General features: G+C 37.8%; 1 protein-coding gene across 1 annotated transcript; it reads left to right on the top strand.

The window, feature by feature from the left end:
* Window positions 1-426: 426 nt before the first annotated feature.
* Window positions 427-19,424, top strand: BRCA1 (breast cancer 1, early onset). The gene is given in 20 exon segments (XM_010081033.1): window positions 427-506; window positions 947-1,000; window positions 1,333-1,413; window positions 1,904-1,992; window positions 2,516-2,657; window positions 3,309-3,418; window positions 4,341-4,390; window positions 4,868-4,985; window positions 5,496-8,888; window positions 9,555-9,640; window positions 10,499-10,673; window positions 11,461-11,786; window positions 12,431-12,518; window positions 14,006-14,083; window positions 14,548-14,588; window positions 15,890-15,973; window positions 16,372-16,426; window positions 17,608-17,681; window positions 18,213-18,273; window positions 19,321-19,424. Coding segments are annotated over 20 exon segments (5,289 nt in total).
* Window positions 19,425-19,661: the final 237 nt, after the last annotated feature.

Genomic DNA, 19,661 nt, shown 5'->3' with positions numbered 1-19,661 from the left:
CCGCCGCGGAAGGACCGAGGGGTTTCTCTTCGCTGTGGGGATTTGCGGCGCTGGTTGTGGGGTCGGACCTGTTCTGAGTGTTGCGGGCAGCTCCAGGGTCCTCAGCAGAGTCTTGTCTGCTGTCTCCTGGGCCCCGCTCCTTGTTTCCGCGGGTGTGCTCGCGTGTGCCCGGGCTGGTTTCTGCAGAGCGCTGCTTCTGTTAACCCCCCTTTGACTGCAGGAAACTTGACAGGTTTTAACTGTAAACGTTCACGTAAGAACTCCCCTTTGCTGTAAAACCTCACCCAAGAAATAGCCGCTGAGCATTGGACAGTGTTCAGCACGTTCTGGAAAAGCCATACAGGAGAAAACACGGTCACTGGGTGCAACAGATCAGAAGCACAGCTGATTACTTTTTATCCTGTAGGCAATTTTTGGGTGTGAAGGATGGACTTGTCAGTGATTGCTGTTGGAGATGTACGAAATGTGCTCTCAGCTATGCAGAAGAACTTGGAGTGCCCGATATGGTATGCCAGGAGAATAATGTGAACTCTGTATTATATAGTTAATGACTCTTCTCTGTCTTTCTTTTCAAATGCCATGTCCATACTACATGTTATCAAAAATAATTGTCTTTTAAGGCTAAGTATATTGGTGTTTTGTAAGGGTCGGACGTTAGTGTTCTAACACCAAGTTTTGAACTGGCATTTCCAGAAAATGCTGTCTTTGCTAGAGGCAGACAAAGATTGTGAAGAGATAGTAGATATGTATATATCACATAATGACAGTATTTGTTACTGTACCTTGTTCTCAAATGAAAAATTGTCAAATGTGTCCTACTTTAATTCCTCATCAAGATTTTTTTTTAAAGTTCAGAAAAGTTACTGTATTTCCAAATCTTATTTTATTGCTCCTATTTTATATGTCACTTCTGTGTTCTTGTTTTTCTTCGTATTTCTTTTTGTAGTTTGGATGTGGTAGAAGAGCCAGTTTCAACAAAATGTGATCACATATTCTGCAGGTAGGTTTGAAAGCTTGTAATTGCACAACTCAGTCAATCTGTCCTTATTCTCCATATATACTTCTTTTCTGTAGTGCTAATGATGTCTACAGTGTTTTGTTAACTTAATATGAAGCTTTTTTAGGGGAAAAATCAATTCTGAATAAGAAATAACTGCAGTTTCACAGATGTGTCAAAGGGGATTGATTAATTCATTGTAACACTAGAACAAGAATACAGGCATTCAACTTGATAATGAAGGTTTTCTACTAAGTGGTGCACATCTAGACTCACTTCTAAAGAAAATAACATCCTCTGTTTTGTTACCGTTGTGATTATTCTTTTTTTTCTAGGTTCTGTATGTTCAAACTCCTCAGCAGAAAGAAAAAAGGTGTGGTACAGTGTCCTCTCTGTAAGACTGAAGTTACCAAGAGGTAATGCATCTTTGCAAGTGGGCTTGAGGAAAAGTTTGAACTCTAAGGAAAAGTTAATAATTGTCTTAAAAATATCTTAGCAGAAGACTGAAATAAACAGAAAAAGGTGGTTAAGTAAATGGCAATTTCTAAAGGAGTGACTTTTTAGTGCCTTACCTCAATATAAACTTTCAAGTGATAGCAGGTGAAGGCACCATTCTTAGCAAATGTTTGTGCTATCCAGCATGTATTATCCTTGAGTCATAACAACTAAGTTTCTCTGTGCTAAACCTATGTGAGGAAAAATGCGTAACTTTCACTTTGTGATAGTTTCAGTTCCTGTAGTAATGGTTGTTTTGAGAAACTGTTATTACTTGGCAACAACTTCTTGTTTTCTCATCTTCCACTTTGGAGTTCTAGTCTTTTTTTTTGTTCAGCCTAAATTCTAGAACTATTAATAGTTAACCCCTACATTTGTCTTAAAACAACTTGTGTGGTGATGTTATTTCAGAAGTCTGAAAGAAAATTTCAGATTTAAGCAACTAATTGAAGGATTGTTGGAAACTATCCATGCATTTGAGCTTGACACTGGAGTAAAATGTAAGTGTTATGAATGTGTATGCCCGACTATTTTTTAAATAAGATTTTGGTATTTGTATCATAATTATTTGCAGGGTATCTCATTTACTGTGCAGTACTCAGTATGGGAGGAATTATCAAAAGTTTCTTCTTGGATGTCGAAGCATAAGTTCCATTAAGCTCCCAAGGTTTTCCTTAGTATATTGTGCTATAAAAACTGGACTTTCTTTTCAAATTCTTTTCAACTTGTTCAGTCATTCTAAAATCACTAGCATTAGATCCTGTGCTTGCTGGATTATCTATATAAGCAAAACTGGTTGTGAAAATCATTTGGCAAGATCAAGATTTTGCTTAATACTTGAAGTACTCATAAAGAATGATCAGGCTAATAATTCAAGGAGATTTCTTTGATAATTGTGTTTTAGCTGTATATGTGCTAGTTGCATACAGTCTATGCAAGGCTATTTTATTGATATATGATACCTGTTGTCATGCTCAGTGTAAGAAAATATTTTTGCCTTTTTTCCCTGTTGACATTTTTCAGTTTTAAACAGTCATCACTTTCCTAAAACATCCACAGAAGCTCCTGCTGCAGAGTTCCTGTGTAAAGAAGGTTCTGTCATCCAGAGTAAGGGCTTCAGAAACAGGAAAAAAAGTGCTAAAGAAAATGGACAAGAAAACTGCACCTTGGTATTTTTTCCCAGTTTATTTTTGTGGATTGTTTAGTGTTTTATTTGGAATGTGTATACATGCATATACATAAATGAGTGGAATAGGAGATTTTGGGTTGCTTTCAGATCACTGTTTGACTTGAATATTATTCCAGACAAGGACATCTAAATATTTTTGTCTTCCTAATGTACTTTAAAAAGTTGTTTGCATAAAAATACCTGAACTTAAAAGGAAAGCTTTTTCCTACTTCTGGCTTAATGAAGCTGTCTAACTATTAGTTGGCTTTTTACTTTTTTGTAGTAAGACCATGAATATGTCTTAAGAATTCCTAAGACGTTACCCCGCTGAGGGTGATTGCTGTGTGTATGAGTTTGTTCTTGGTAAATTGTTTCTTGGCTCATCTGCTTGGTGCTGAATAGAAAGTTAAGTAAGATAAAACTGTTAATGATTTGAGCTGTTAAATGCATGATAATTGTTTCTGTTAACACATTCCATTACTGATATCAGTATGATAAATTACACATACTGGATTTTTGTAGAGAGGCTGCCAGTTTAGATACTTAGTTCATTTTTATCAGCCCCTTCTGCTGTAGTTCAAATAATTACTACTTATTTTTTGGAAAGAACCTACTGTTATAACAATTCCTTTCTATTCTCCTGTTTTTTTTGGAAGCTAATGTGGATACACAGGTTACGGATACCAGGGTCAAAAGATGTCCCCTAAGAACCAAAACCCAGAAATGTGGCTCCAAAAAAGGGATTTATATAGAGTTTGGTAAGATACATAACCTCGACTAGTGTCAATCTACAACGTATAATGCTTGCAGAGTAATAAAAGGTGGTGAAGTTCCAAGTCTTTATAAACGCTAATTTCTCCTGAACACCCAAAATGAGAACAAAGGAACAAATTATGGATAATTCAAAGCTGATAAATCAAAGGGGTTTTTATATAATTTATTATGTTGTAGGAAATAACACTGCTGTGGTAAACCTGTAGGGCTCAGTGTACAAGATCAAAAGAAAAGATGCTTACAGATGTGAAAAAAAGTTATAGTTGTAATAACTAATGAAAACTACCGTTTTCTAAAGAATATTAATTTTTGTCGTCAGTGCTTGAAGCTCTAGTTAATAACCAGAGATAAGAATTAAATCTAATTGAGGAAAGAACATTTCATTTCTGTCTATCCTAACTTTTTAGAAGTTCCTTTTCATGTGAGAAACAAGATAGATGCTGTGCAGAGTTTATTTTGTTCCTTCAAGGAAGGAATTGCTCCTTTTAACAGATAGTGTTCGTTGCCTCTCTTTTTTTCCTTATGCCTCTGCCAAGATCAATTGAAGGATCTGAGACATAGTTGGATATATTGCTCTGACTTCCAGTTCAAAATTCTAAATACCGCAGCTGTTTCATGTATAAATTTAGAAATTAGAAACTAACTCTTGGCTAATTAACTCTTAATAGCTCTCTGTTACCAGTCACTGTATTTAAACAGAATTTTATGTTGGAGCTGTGTAGATATTTATACATGGAAATATTAATTAGGTAAATTACTGCACAGCTGAACTTGATTTAATCTGATAAAAGTTGAAAGTATCTACCTCTGGAAAGAACTGAAGATGCATGATAATAAACACTGAATCTGGCAAGTTATCTTTCTCTGAATCATTTCAACCAGAGTAATTGCTGATGTGTTTTTTAGGCTCCGATTCATCTGAAGAGCTTTTTAAACAGGAAAGCAATACTGGGTAAGTAAAGGTGATTAAGGAATTCATGGTTCAGTATTCTCATTCCTATGTTTTAGTTTCTTAGCATAGGACTGAGAGAATTCTTCGAGCAGATAAGTGATTTTCAACTTCGGGGGCATCAGGGTAGCATGTGTAGCTGACTCCCATCAGTTTGTCATATAATGTACTTTAAAGCTGTTTTCTAAATGTTTTTGTTGCTTACACAGACATTAGATATTCAAGAGAAAAGCACATACTATGCTTCAGGAAGTAAATGTTAAATTCAGGAATGTGCGAGAGGATCTTTTAAATAAATGGTTTGAAACTCTGAGGGGATCTAGTTGTGGCGAGTGTCAGTCATGCAGCCTGAATTCTCCAAAAACTATTTCAGAGACCAAAAAAGGGAAGTTAGATATCATCTTCTATTATGTCTATTGTGGTTTTTTTCTGTAATAAAAGTAGATTTTTCCTTCTCAGCAGGTTAGACAAAGATGCACTTCAGATTTCATCTAAAGAAAAGCTAGAAGAATTTCAGAGTGCTGGGAAGGGGAGTGAATATTCTGGCAATACACAGCCTGACAAGCTGGGTGCTAAAGAAGTAACTCTATCAAATGTCATAGGTGTGTTTGTTATTTTGGTGACAATAATGATTAAGCTTGAAAGAAAGATAAGTCAGTGTTTTGATTTCACATGGTTAAATACATATACTTGCAGTCTTGTATATTGTAGTTTTGCTGATGCCTACAGCTAGGCACCATGAGTACAAGACTACCTCTAGGCTAGATACTTAAAATGTGGATATTCTGTGCACAAGAACAGAAGGGAAAGTAACTTGATCAAAATGCAAAACTTATTGTATTCTACATAAGCCGTATTATCCCTTATAATACAAGCTGAGAGCACTGCCTGGAAATTCCTGTAAGAATTTGGAATGAAGAAGTTGGATGAACATATATCATATGTCATTTGATCTTTCTCCCTTTCTCTAGAGGGAGATTTGTGCAGTGTGATACTCTATTTTGGGGGAAAATAAGAACAGTTCTTTTAAAACAAAGTAACCATTAAGCTTGTCATTGTTCTCGTGTGTGTAAAATAGGGCTTAATAATTTATAATACCTATAAATCTACAGGTGAAAGTGATTTATCGAAGGAAGGCTTGAGCAAGAAACGCACTTGGAACATCGCTGAATATGCTGAACCTGGCCAAGTGAATGCGACTGAATACCAGAGTTCTCCCTCAAATGTTCTTGCTGTAGACCTCCTCACAGAGCAGTGTGACAGAATAAGTAATGCCAGTCCCTTAAGGAATGGTGGGGATATGTCTTTGTTTAAGAATACAGGAGAAATGGATGCAGAGCAAACTCAGTGCAATAGTAAAAGCAAAAAGTTTGCCTTAAAAGATATCTCAGAGAGCAGGTTGAATGAAAGCAAGGAAATAGATGCTGTTGTACAAAGTGTGGAAGCTGTGGAAATGTATGCACCTGATTATGATTCTTTCCATGAAAAAGAACATCCTCTGGAGAAGCTACTTCAGCCAGAGCCACTTCACTGTGCCACCCTGAATCAAGTCTCTAGGAAGAGACTGAAGCGAAGCATTCAGAAAGTCAATGAATGGTTTTCAAAAAGCAACGATACTGTGTCCTCCAATTCTTCCCAGGATGATTCTGCTGGAGCAACTGATGTTTCAAGTGGAGGAGATACATATTTATCAGATAAAGATTTGTGTATTTCAGAAAAGACTAACCCTATGGTAGATTCTATGGGAACTGCAGTGGTTGAAGGAAACAAGAGACAGTCAAAACAAACAGCAGATAGCATCAAAGACAAAATATTTGGGAAAACATACAAGAGAGAGAGGAAGTCAAATCCCAATATTATCTCAAGAGACATTTTACCTACTGCAAAAAAGGAAGATGTGGCTGCTGATGAGAAGTGCTTGAATAATTCCAGTAAAGACAGACTAAAACGAAAAAGTAAGACTGCCCGTGTCCTGCAACCTGAGGATTTAATCAAGAAAAAAGATATAGAGGGGGCAGATGGGTGTCCTCAAGGTGTTAACTGGTGCCTTGGAGAAGCTGAAAAGAAAAGATGTGATGAAAGTTCTGCTGTTAATGAGGGTCAGCTCTCTGAGAATAGAAAGGATAATATACTAGCAGAACTTGAGGAAGGAGGAGGATCCATATGGAAAAAAGCTACTGAAAAGGCGACTGGCAAGCACTGTGATGGAGAACTAGAACCAAATAGCTGTGATCAGAAAAGCACTAAAAAAAGAGGTTGTGCAGCAAAAAGATGCAGGCGTTCCACTAGAACCATGTGTGCTCTGCAGTTAGTAGTAGATAGAAACTCTGTTTCCCCTGATCCAGCTGAGCCACAGATTGATAGCTATCCAAGCAGTGAAGAACCAAAGAAAGTTGATTCTGAGCAAAGACAAGTCAGGCGCAGCAGGAGGATTCAGTTACTTTCTGAAGAAATTACAAAAGAAATGGGAAAAGGAGGAGCAGTTAAGAGAGTAAGAAAGCATGACAGTGATCATGAAGGGTCTTTCTCTGGAGTCCAAAGGAATCTGTTAGTTCACACCTCTGAATGCAAAGACCCACGTGAGCCCCAGGGTACGTTGAGTCACAAACCACTCACTAACCTGAAGGGTGGTGATCTGGAAGCAAATGAAATACAGATTAATCTAAAGAATTCATCTGACACTGCAGAAACTGGAAAAAGTCTCCCCAATCCTACATCTTTGCGTAAGCATTCAAATTGTAGTTCCTTTGCAGCTGATGCAGGTTCTCAAGAAGGTGAAATACTAGGTAGCCCTTTCCTCCCACAGTCTCCTTCAATGGCTGTTGTGCAAACTGGTTCCCACCTGACTGAAGAGATGACTGGAGCATGTACTGCTTTTCCCCAGGATAATGGACATGATACACAAAACATTCCAGGGGACTTCAGAACTGAGGAGTTGCCAGTGGCTAAAAATGTTCCAGAATTGACCAAGGAAGCTGAAGATAGTGAGTTAGACACACAGTATCTGCGAAATATATTTAGGCATTCAAAACGCTTATCATTCAGCCTTTACCCTACTCCCATGAAGGCATGTTCAGTAGAAGATGCTGCTTCTGAAACTTTAAAAATATCGTGTGTGGATCAGGTAGAAAATAAGCATAGCAAATATTTAAAAACTGACAACTTACAAGAAGAGAAAACAACTGCGGAAAGCTTGAGTATGGTTTGCGAGAAAGAGAAGCTTGAGACCTATGAATCTGCTTGTGTCAGTCCTGAGCCTCACTTTGTTGTCAGCGCTGAATGTACACACCCAGGAGAACATGAAGAAGATGCTTCACAGGTTGAAAATCAGGGGAATCTGAGGCCAATAAGAATGGGCGCTGCTAGGACTGAAGACAAAAACAGATCGCAAAAAGGAGAGCAGGGCAATGGAAAGAGAGTGTCAGCTGATATAGGGATAGAAAGCACATTGACACAGAATCCAGTCAAAGGTAGTAGAAGCCAAAGTGACCAGAGGAATACAGAAGAGCACATTTTCGAAAGAGCCAATTTAAACACAGTCAGTGATGAAATATGTTTCAGTTCAGAAAGCGATCAAGCAGGAAGGGCTGAAGTTGCTGATGGCAAAGGACCAATATTACATTTTCAGTCCAGGTCAATGATTTGTCCTGCAACTTGTCAGAAAAGGCCTGCTGAATTTAGCTGTGAAGTCATTGGGCAAAAAAGTAGCAAAAGAGGAAGAAAACAAGTGAAGGGGAATGAAGAACAAGCAACTCAAACTGCTAGCACAGGGATACCCGAGTGTTTAGTTGCAGAGGCTCCAGAAGAACCTCTTAAAGGGGATAGTGATTTTACAGGTTTGTCTGAAACCCCTGATGGCTTACTGTGCTCTGATGATGATATTGAAGAGAACACTAGCTTTTCTGAAACTGATAGAAGAGAGAGATCTGCTGTGTTTGTAAAAAGAAGTGACAATGCCTTGGCTGAAGAAGTAAACAATAGAAATGTTAGTTCTCAGCCAAGATCTCAAGGTATTCAAAGATCTCGAAGAAAAGCACGGAAACTGCGTTCTTCAGATGAAGAATCTAGTGAGGATGAAGATTTACCATGTTTTCAGGCAATAATATTTGGCAAATCAGTAAGCACACCTTTGCAGATCAATAAACAAGTGACACCTGTGGTAGGGTCTTCAGTAAGTCCCATCACATTGCCTCACAGGGGAAGTCACGATGACAATAGTAGGCAGAAAGTGCCTGAAGCTGCGCTAAGTAGTGGGTGTGTTTCACCAAGCCAGGAGTCGGAATGCTCCATCAACTTATTTTCTTCCCAGTCCAACTTGTCTGAAGAATCAGTTGACGGAGCACGAGCACTAAAGAAACCTTTAATGAAACTTCATACATCCAAAGAAGTGAGCAATGTGAATGAGAGTGAAGAAGCTTTTCAAAGTAGTAATGGAGGGTTGAAGAGAAGCAAAACTAACTTCAAAGATGAATGCCAAGAAGACCCAAACATGGGAGCAAACCCAGGTACAAACCAAGATTCGTACCTCTGCAGCTGTGTTTGTAGTGTCATTGCACCTAGGTTTTTGGTGTTTGCATGGGAACTTGTTCTGTATTTGGGTGGTGCTTGCTCTTTTAAAGGAATGTATCAGGGCTAAACAATCAAATGATAAAGCCTCAGTGGTTTATTTCCTGAAAATTAAGTTCTCCCAGTATTCTTTGTTCAGAGCAAAAATGAAGAGTGGGCACTAGAGGCCGGACTGAGTCTGTCTGATGGGAGTTAATTTTTGAGTGAAACACCAGCGTTTGTACTGCAGTGTGATATTTGCATCTATCAGCAAAATTTAATAAAGCCTACTTAGGCTGTATCCCCAGATGAAATGTTTATTGAAATTGGCGATAGAATTCCATAGTGCTTCTTTTGACCTCTTTGTGGCTTTCATAAATATTTAGCACTCTTTCATCACTATTGAAACATTTTGAATTCTGTTTACTTTGCGGTATGTGTGACATGGTATTCTTCAAAATGTTCACCTGGAGTAGATGTGTTCTTCTAACTTAAGTGCTTCCAAAACTTGTCACTTTACCATTATAGTTAGCAGTTGCGCAAAAGGTCTGCGTGGTAAGAGATTAGGGACAATGTTTGTTTTTGTTTCCTTTAACTAACTCAGATTTTCTTCCACCTTTTTCAAGGTGAAGCATCTGGATATGACAGTGAAACAAGTATTGTAGAAGATTCGTGTGGACCATTCTCTCAGGGTGAAATCCTTACTACACAGGTAAGTGAGTTTATGCACTAACTTCTAAAAGCAGCTTGCGTTCTAGGATATAAGCGAGTATATGAAGGCTGTGGAGTCAGCACTGACTTGATAGAGACGAGGATATGTCTGGGTTGAATGGAGTAGTGGCAGGACGGATGGGTGGGGAGTATTTTGGTTTGTTGTGTGGTTTGGGTTTTCTGTTTGGTTGGGGGTCTTGTATTGATTCAGTAACAAGGAAGCTCCACATGGTGCCAGTGCTAGAGCTACAAATGCAGTATTCAGTGCTGTGGAAACTGCTGTATCCTGTATGATGAAGGTTTTAGGTTTTTAAAATGATCCTTTGAAGCCGTGAGCTCTTACGAGGAGGTGTAAATGGCATGTTTTTAACGGGGTATTGTAAGTTTTGAGAGAGAAAGTAAGAAAGAATAGGATGAAGTATTTTATTAAATAAATTTCAAATATGCTTTTGGGCTTTCAGTAATGGTGGAAAGTTCACAGGCTCGGTGCTTGATGTTCATTATTAGATTTTTAAATTAAGTGGCTAATGTAAACTAATGCAGTCCGGGAAAAATGACCTTTAAAGAAATCTGCAGAGGTTCTTATTTTTTTCCTGACAGATTAAACTTTGAGCTGTCTGAACGGAAATTATTTGAGTAGCAAAATGACGGTGTGGTAGGTTTGTTTTGGCGGGGTTTTTTTGCTTTTGACGTAGTATGTATACGTTATTTGTTACAGTAAAAGCACCACAGTCACCTTTTGAACACACGGTAAAAACTAATTTTGCTGTTTCTAATTTTCAAGTGTTTGTCAAATAAATTAATCTTACTGTTTAAAATTGAGTTTGCTAATGTTGGCACAATTGTGTATCCTTTGCAGCAGAAGAATGCTATGCAAAATAACCTAAAAAAACTTCAGCAAGAAATGGCTGTACTTGAAGCAGCGCTAAAGCAGCATGGAAGTCAGGAATCTGAATTTTTACCTATCCATAGGAAACTGCCACGTTCCAGTAGCAAAGGAACACTTGGAATGGAACAAATGCAACAAGAAAGAGGTAAATAGCAATAAAAAGTTTTTCCAGCTTTTTTACAAACAGTTGTGTGACTGTTACTAGTTCTTTTTTCCCTCTATGACAAATTATAGTGTTAATTTAAAATTTATACGTTAGCAGAATTTTGCCTAAATTCAGCTGTTCAGTGAGACACACATTTTATTTATAACCTGGGTACTACACTCACAGCATAGATACTATTACACCAGGTAATCTCACACAGATCTGTAACAGGAGGTGCTTTTTTTTTTTCCTTTTGAAAAGACAAAACCTGTGCAGGAAGCAGTGCAAGAATTCGGTCAGTGTCAGCTTGAAGCAGGTAACATTTAAGAGAGATCCAACACATTTTGATTTCTGCTTTTTTTTCCCTGCTTTTTTCATACCAGCAAGGTACAACTTTTTCTTGTAAATCAAGGATTTAAATTTATGTATTCCTGGTCAATTTAAAAAGATGTTACTTCTTGTTTGGTTGGTTTTGTTTGTTAGCCCAACTGTATAGCTGCCCGTCAGGATGGCGTTGGACAACATTTTGACAGTAATGGGAGTTATTACGTGTCTCACATATAAATTGGTACTTTTGGACAGATATGCTACTGAAAGTTTCACACGTATTCTAGTGTCTCAGCTATAGATCAGGAAAAAGTAATGATAGAGTCCAAGGTGAAGTAATAAACAAGTAAGGAGAGGAAGTGACTGCAGTATTTAAATTTAGAAGGTAGAGCAACGGCCTTCCACCTTGACTACAAGAAGAATGAAACTGTTCCAAGGAGTAATTTCTCTTTTCCTTCAGAAATCGCAGATGAGCAGAAATCTGGAACCAGGCTAAATAGTGCATCTGTCTTATCAAATCTTTCTGGAAATGTGACCAGGAGTCCAAATAACTCTTCCTCCTCTGTAAGGCTTCTTAACCCCCGAACGGCAGAACCAACAAATGGTTCTGTTGTAGCTCAGGATGCTAATGAAAGCTGTACTCAAGAACGTAAATCGAAGAGGAGTGTGTGTTTTCCTTTGTCTGCTCTGCACAATGCAGCTGGGAAAGAAAATGCTGCAAGTCCAGTTGTGACTAACAGGAAGGAAATGTCAATTGTGGCATCAGGTCTGAATCAAAGTGAGCATGTAAGTATATTCCAGAAGTTTTAGCCATCACTTGTTAAATATTCCTGATTACCCCTGTAGTCCTCAACACAGAGAGATCTAAGAGTAACTGGAATTAATCTTGCAGCAATTGCAGATCAGTAATACAGCAACTCAAACTTTTTCACTCCTAAAAATATGAAGAATGCTGCCTGTAAACGGCACTCTGAAGCTTAGTGAAGTTTGAACTTTTAAAATGACTGCCTGCTGTCTAGGAGAAAAACACATTATTCCAAAGCAAGGGGACTTTCTTTCTAGAAAGCCCTGGGGGTTGGACGGGAGGGGGCAGTTTGGTTCATTGTTTCCCTTAATGTTCTCAGATGCTGCTTCTTTTCCCAAGTTCTGATCCATAGTGAGGATTTCTGAAATGTAATCAATTCTGTATTTCTGTGATCCATTTCCAGGGCGATATGCCTTTTGGTTTATCAACTTCTGACTGAGAGCTCTTTACTTTAGCTTGTTGAATGGCGCCAAAATTATTGACTTTAAGGAAATGTATATTCTGTGTGCCAACACAAATAAAACCATTACTTTAAAGTGACTGTCTGATGTTATACTCCTATAAACAGGAGTTGTTGGTTTTATCAATGTTTTTCTAGCTATTAATTTTCTTACCCACTTTTCAGTTGGTGGTCCAGAAGTTTGCAAGAAAAACTCGGAGTACTTTATCTAATCACATTACTGAAGGAACAACCCACGTCATAATGAAAACAGGTTTGTTGGGAGCTATGTGAACAAATCCTGTATTTACACACTGTATAGGATTTAAACTCTAGGCTAACCAGCAAGTAGACAGTTCATCAATAAATTTGAATAAGTTCCAGGAAAAGGTATTGTTTTCTTCTCTATCATAATTTTTTTGTTTAAGCTTGGGAATCTTTCTTATTCAGTTTCACAGAATCAGAGTGAGGGTATGTTTTATTTCCTTGTGTGATTTGAAGTTAATGCTACCTAATGTTTGTTTGGGTTTTTTTCTCCAGCTGTTTGGTCACAATTTTCAAGTGTTTACAGCATGTTAACATGAAGTAGTTCAGAACCAACCAATAAGAAAGAAAGATCGTTTCCAAAGAAATGGGATATAGACGTTCTGGAAATAAGTTGCTATTTTGGTTTCCTAATTCCTTGGAGGGATTATAAATACTGTTTCATTCTAAATTTTTGCAAGAAACTTATCTTTAATAGAAAACTGGAAGTGGGATTCAACTATGTGTAGCTGATGGTAGTTGATAGTGTAACTGTTCTTCCATAGGAACAAAACAGCAGTACCATTTATAGTAACTATTATTCGTGTGCTTCATTAAGGTATTTAAATTAGGTTTTGCTCTTTGGTAGAGCTCAGAATCTCATTATTAAAAGCTTAAAGGAACTTTGTGGAAACATCAGTACAATGCTACAGTTTCAAATTTGACACATGTATCTGAACCAGGGAGCAATACGTTAACTCCGGAAAAGCATTCATCAGTAAAATTGAGTTAATGCATTGCTGTGTCTAGGCATGGGTTATATCTAAGCTCTCTGCTGAGCCTAGCACCTAGCGTTTAACTAACGTTTTCTTAAACAAAAATATTTTGAGCCAAATCTGGGTGTGGGTGTGCTACATGCTGTGCTTGCATTTTGCTTTGTAGAAGCACTTTTATCTGGCTTATATTGGGATACAGTCTATACCATAAGCCTTTCTTGCTTTTGAAAACCAAAGGAGCCAGAAAATCTTGTTATTCCAAATATATGGACTCAATTTTGCCTTTGTCTTCAGGAATTGTAACGTAGACCCCATGACCATATGGTTTTGGAGAGGTAGATTGTTCTGTCCTTACACAAACACACATGATAAACTGCCTTCTGAAGGTGTGCCTGTTCTGGTGGAGTGGAAAATCTCAGATGGCTAGTCATCTGAAAGTTTATGTGCTAACCCTAGGCACCGAATCCTACTGTTAGTGTCCTCTGTCTTGACTAGTATTCCTGCTTTTTCTTGCCTCTTCTCTCTCCTGAATAACTAAAAAAGAGTTCAGAAGTTGTACATGTGATTAGTTTCTGCTCAATTCCTTCAGTTTAGTAGAATCAGAACCTTTCTATAGATGGTCTTGATATTTTGCTGCTGTGCTTAGCAAAAAACTTGCCTGCTTTTAGGTACAAATAACCTGAGCTGTTTTTTTTCACTAATGGCAAAACTGAAATAGATCTTATTTTTGTTTGTTCTGCAGATAAGGAGCTGGTGTGTGAACGGACACTGAAGTACTTTCTGGGTATTGCAGGAAGAAAATGGGTAGTTAGTTATCAGTGTGAGTATAACTTGTTTTGGAGCTAAAAGGTCTCTGACCTTCTACCACAAATATACTCTTCCCTTGTTCCAGTTTAAAAAAAAAAAAAAATCTTCATGTCTTGGCATCTGATGTTTTGCAGAGTTTCTTCTAATTTTTTTTAAAATAAATAAACCCCAAACAGCAACATCAAGCTTCTTTCTCTTCTGAATACTTTTCAGCTTTCAAATAACCACATTGGATTGCTCCCCACCCTGACAAAGGCCTTTCTTTCCTCTTAATTTAAATCTTTGCGAGGCATGGAATTAGTGCAAAATTAATATTATTTGTAAAACGTAAAAAAATTCTCTAAGCTCTTTCAGTGTATTCAGTTTCTCATAGTACAAATACATTCCATTTAATATAGTGGTGAGGTCAGGATACTGGCAGTGGAAGAACAGTTTTGCCTGATAAAATGACTTGTCATGGTCTATCTTTTTATTTAGGGATCATTCAGTCTTTTAAAGAAGGAAGGATACTGGATGAGGTAGGTCTATTTTAAGAGTGAAACGTCAAATGTGTAAGCAATGCTGTTAGATTGGACCTATTAGTAGCCTCAGATATAGTCTAATCATTTAATATGTGGAAATTTGGCTCTGAAAACTGGGATTCTAGTTTTACAAAATGCTAGGAGCAAAAGCCACACGTAGACTATATGTATTAATTATTATTAAAGACGTAATGCATCCCTGTTATTTTTTGGAACAGGTTACAGGCATCGTTTTTAATAAGTGTTCCTAATGATATTGATGGATTACAGCGTAGAGGAAAGGACCTGTTGTTTGCTTAAGGAAATAATGTTGGAACATAGCTATGTATATAGCTTTGCTTTGTTTTTAAACTTTAGAATAGCCAACTACTGAAAACTTGTTCCAGCCTTTACTGCCTTTCCTAGTAGAAGTGGCTTGTTTGATGTGACCCTCATTTAGGTGGATTTTTGTGTTCCTGGGTAGGTTTGGATTTTCATTCTCTAGTACAGATCTTTGGAGAATGTCTCATTAGTGACCCAGTATGGATTTCATATATCCAATGAGCAGAAATGCCCACTTTCTGGTATGAAATCCATATGCCCTTTTGTCATTGTGAAGAAGAAAAATCTAAGCCCCAAAAAGGCCCTCGGAGCGGGTATTAAAGGCCCTCCTGTTCTTGGGGTAAAAGGGAAAATTTGCTACAGAATTGGTTGGGAATGCTAGAATATGGGACAGCTGTTAACACTGTCATACACGCTCACATGGCTTTAAGCAAGGAGAAGATCTTCCAATTATAATGAAAACTAAATTTTTTTTTTGAGTTAACTGAAAATATGCAGCTGTTATTCATACTCTTGCAGCAAGCTAGACTGCATGAAAGTTGTGGAGAAGTTTCAATAAAGTATTGGAGAAATGGGAGTTTGAGTCAGATGTAGGCCTGAAATTATCAGATGCAGCACTGTATTTGTTATTAGTCTGTATGCTAAGTGGATACAGATCTAGAGGTTAGGTACTGATAATTAATTTCTGTCAAATGAGACTTTACTGATAAGTTAACTGTAGTCTTGGAGTGTGCCCCTGCTATACAGTTTGACTATAATTGTTTCGTTTAAAATTGTCTGATGCTGCAGGAGTTTCACTACTGCTCTCCATCATTTTTCTTGAAAAGCCTTTTAATTAATTAATGTCCTGCACACTCTTGATTGTGAGGTTTCCAGTTCTGAAATCTGACAGCTTCTTCCTGTTCTGATGCAGAACTCTGACTAGGAAAGTGTTCTCAGTCTCTAACTTATGATTGCTTGTTTATGTTATGTTCCAGGAGAACTTTGAAGTTAGAGGAGATGTAATCAATGGGAGAAACCACCAAGGTCCTAAGAGGGCTAGGCAGTCTCTGACTGAAAAGGTAGGAGCCCATCAGGGATGAAAACCCTGTCCTGCTGTGACTGTTTCAGATATGTGGCTATACTAGCTGAATATCTGGAATATTTCTAATTTATCTGCTGTTCTGTAATAGAGAGTTGTACACAGGGAGCTCTGCCAGCCACAGAGCAGATCTGCTCAAGTGACTCCCTATGCTTTGAGTGAATGCTATCTTTTTATAGCATCAGTATAGGAGAGCAAAAGGTTGGGGGCTTTTGATGATATTCTTTTGTTTTTTATGTTGCAAAGAGCTTTAGATATACTTTGTGAAACAGTGACAGCTTGATCACTAGTCCCAGAAGTGCAATGAAACCAGCATATTAAGTATCGTCCTTGAAAGACTCCCCATGTACTCTGTTAATATGTTCCTTGTTTTTTCAGATCTTTAAAGACTTTGAGATCTGTTGCTATGGACCTTTCACTGATATGACTACAGGTGTGTCATTTTAGTGGAATTAAATGAACTTTTAGCATAAAAAGTATTTGGAAGGGGATCATGTGGATTCACCAGAGTTTTACATTTGACCTCTTCTTGGACACTCTTGTACCTTCTACTCTGAAACTTTCGGAATACCTACGTGAGGTGTAGTGTAGGTAAAGAATATTATCCAGCTCTATCTCCAGATGGAATGGAAACAGTGTGCTGTTCTGTTTGGATGTCCTCAGAACCGCTATGGCAATTTTGCTGTATTTCAAAACAGGCCTTTTATCAGTTTGTCTCTGATTCTCTAGCAATGAAGGAAAAGCATTGATATCACAGTGTCTGGTAATAGCTTTAGATGCTATTGAGCACTTGGATTTAAGCATTTTTTTCTTCTGTCTTAGTAAACAGCTCCTAAGTATAGTTTTTCTAGCAGTCATCCTCAGTGTAATCTCTCTGGCAGCAGATGTTAAAAGTGAAACACACAACAAAGACAGAAGTGTATATGCAAAGAAAAAGCTGGTAGGATAGCTTCTTTTTGTTAGTTTGAAATTGAATAAAGTAGATGTTTTGAAAACTTAAGCTAGAATTTTTCTACTTAAAATATTTGTACCTCTCTTCCCATTTTTGAGGCTTATTTAGCAGGTGCTTTCCAATTTGTCCATTATAACTTTATTTTTGACTGTGTGGAATATACTTGCGTCTCTTGACATTTACAGTAATTACTACAAAGGATGCAGTGCTCTCACCTGCTGCAGTGATCATCAATTATGGCTCTTATACTTGAGAGACTTACTTATCTTCTTCACTGTCAATGCAACAAATTGCTGGAAATTAAATACTTTGGCTACTTTTGTTAGAGATAATCAGAGTTCTGGTTTTTAATTTTAATTTTATGTCTTGCATCCTTATGATAAGAGGAAATATTGTTAGTGACTTTCTCTTTAAGTTTTGGTCACGTGGTGTTTTGCTTTTCCAGGGTTTTTTTGTTTTGCTTAGTCCTGACTAGATGGTGAGGGAAGAGAGAGTGTTGATGCTCCTCAGCAGGCTAGAAAGTGAAAGGATTTATTATCGACTAAAGCTTACATTTCTTTCAGATTCTGATAGTTTGTCTTGGAGCAAACACATGAGAATAGTATCAGTTTTAATGTGATATAAAACATTGACGTAATGGACTGTTTATCCGATCTCTTCAGAACATCTGGAATGGATGGTGGAGCTTTGTGGAGCCTCTGTAGTGAAGCAGCTTCATCTGTTCACGCACACAACAGTACGTGTTAATGAACGTTACCCTTCATATAGTGAATCGTCTATGGTTTCGTAACACACAACACGTTGAAACATTACATGGCCTTCATGAGCTTGTAGAAGACTGATTCTTGCAGGTGTGTTAGAGAGAACTGTCTGCACAGTCATGGTGCCAAACGGCATGGCAACAGTCCTTGTATTCTAGGCTCTGGCCACTCTATCAGAAGACAGGCTAATTTCTAGTGGAAAATGAGTCAGAGTACTCTCTGGATGCCTGCAGGGCAGATAGCTCCTCTCTCTTGAAATCAGCACTGAGCCTCACTTTCCGGCACAAAAAGCCTTTAGTGCCTTGATAGCATTCCTGGAGAAAAACTGCAGAAAAGTCTTGAACTAATGTCTTTCTCCCCCTACTACCACTTCTTAAAGTCCTCTCTGAAGGAGAGTTATTGAAGCAGAGTTAGCCCAGTTATCGCTCTCTGCAGGTGGGTGTGAGAGTGATTTAATGACAGGCAGATAACAGTAGCATTTTTATTTTCTTCTCTTGAAATCCTAGAATTCTACTGCTGTTGTGGTTGTGCAGCCAGATGCTTGGATGGAAAACATGGATTATAGAGGTAAAGCGACACACTGTTGTGGACTCTTTTATGGTACACATTGAGTGTCTCTATCACCTCAGTCCTCTTAATGGTTAAATATCAGAGGTTTGTAGAGGAATCAAAATCCTACTGCATCTGGAGATGGAGGTATGTCTTGGAAGAAAAATCTGGAAGGACCAGGTATATTATCTCAAGAATCAGCAACAGGTTCTTAAAAGATAGTCTGGCAGGCAAATCCTAGTCTTGCCTCAGTTCTGCATATCCTCAACTTTACAATAACTTTTTTTGATTGGAGATAGATAGTTTCTAAAAGGTGGGGAAGCACACCCCTGGAGGACTAGTAAGATCTAGGAGAAATCCTCAGATGGGACAAGATCCTCTTGGTCTAGAAAGAATATCTATCTACAAAGTGCTAACTGATATATCTTTGCTTTTTTTTTAATCAAAATACTACAGAAAAACCATGAGACTTGGAAAGTGCAAGTGTTCCAGACTTATTTTTAAATTAGATAATTGGAGTTATGGGATGAATGGGAGCTAGCTAGACTACAGTTGAGTTCAACAAAAAAATGGAGCAGGAGGATGATGCAACAGCTGTTTCCATGGCACTGTGAAAATGAGAAAATAAAGAAAAAGATCCTGAAATGGTGAAGGACAGTCTGGAAGCACTTCAGTAATTTTCTGTTGCTTCTCTCTTAATGAGACTCATTGCTTGTCACATACTCTGTGTGCCTGAGCAGACAGAAACTGAGGCTCTGTCAGTGAGGTCCTAAATTGAAAGATAACAAGGACTGCACGCTTTGCTGTTAGTGTTTATTCTGTGGTGTCCAAAACCTCTGCCTGGCCATTTGCCAAACAGCAATTCTTTTTGGAGCTGCAGTATTACCTGCATTGTTAAAAGAAACAGTAGTGCCCTCACTGGTTTTAGACTCTTGTTTCTTATCAAGGCCTTTAAAATGTCAACAGTGAAGCAAATAGCTTAATCTGAAAGACATCAGTAAGCTTACCTTAAGTCTGCTTTGCTTCATTGATAACAGTTTTATTGTTTGTGTCTTTGTTTTACAGCAATCCAGCAAAAGAACAACGTTGCCATGGTGACTCGAGAGTGGGTATTAGACAGTGTTGCTTGCTATGAATGCCAGGCGTTTGATACTTACCTTGTGTCCTAAGGGTGATCTGCGGTTCCTTTTCCATTGCTCAGAAATTCTTATCAGTGCTGATAGTTTGGTAATTAAGGACTGAGAATTTTTATGTCATTTATGCAGAGATTATGTGTGCGTAGTGTTCTTGTTCAGAATAAAATAACTACATTTTCATTAACAATAGAGTCACTTAAACAATATCACTATATAAAGATGGAATTACCCACTGTTCTTTAAATATTAACATTGCTAATTTCAAAATAA

The sequence above is a fragment of the Pterocles gutturalis genome, unplaced genomic scaffold, assembly GCF_000699245.1.
Source record: "Pterocles gutturalis isolate BGI_N339 unplaced genomic scaffold, ASM69924v1 scaffold3304, whole genome shotgun sequence".
Classification (NCBI taxonomy): Eukaryota; Metazoa; Chordata; class Aves; order Pterocliformes; family Pteroclidae; genus Pterocles; species Pterocles gutturalis.
This window is presented reverse-complemented; position numbering and strand designations above follow the sequence as displayed.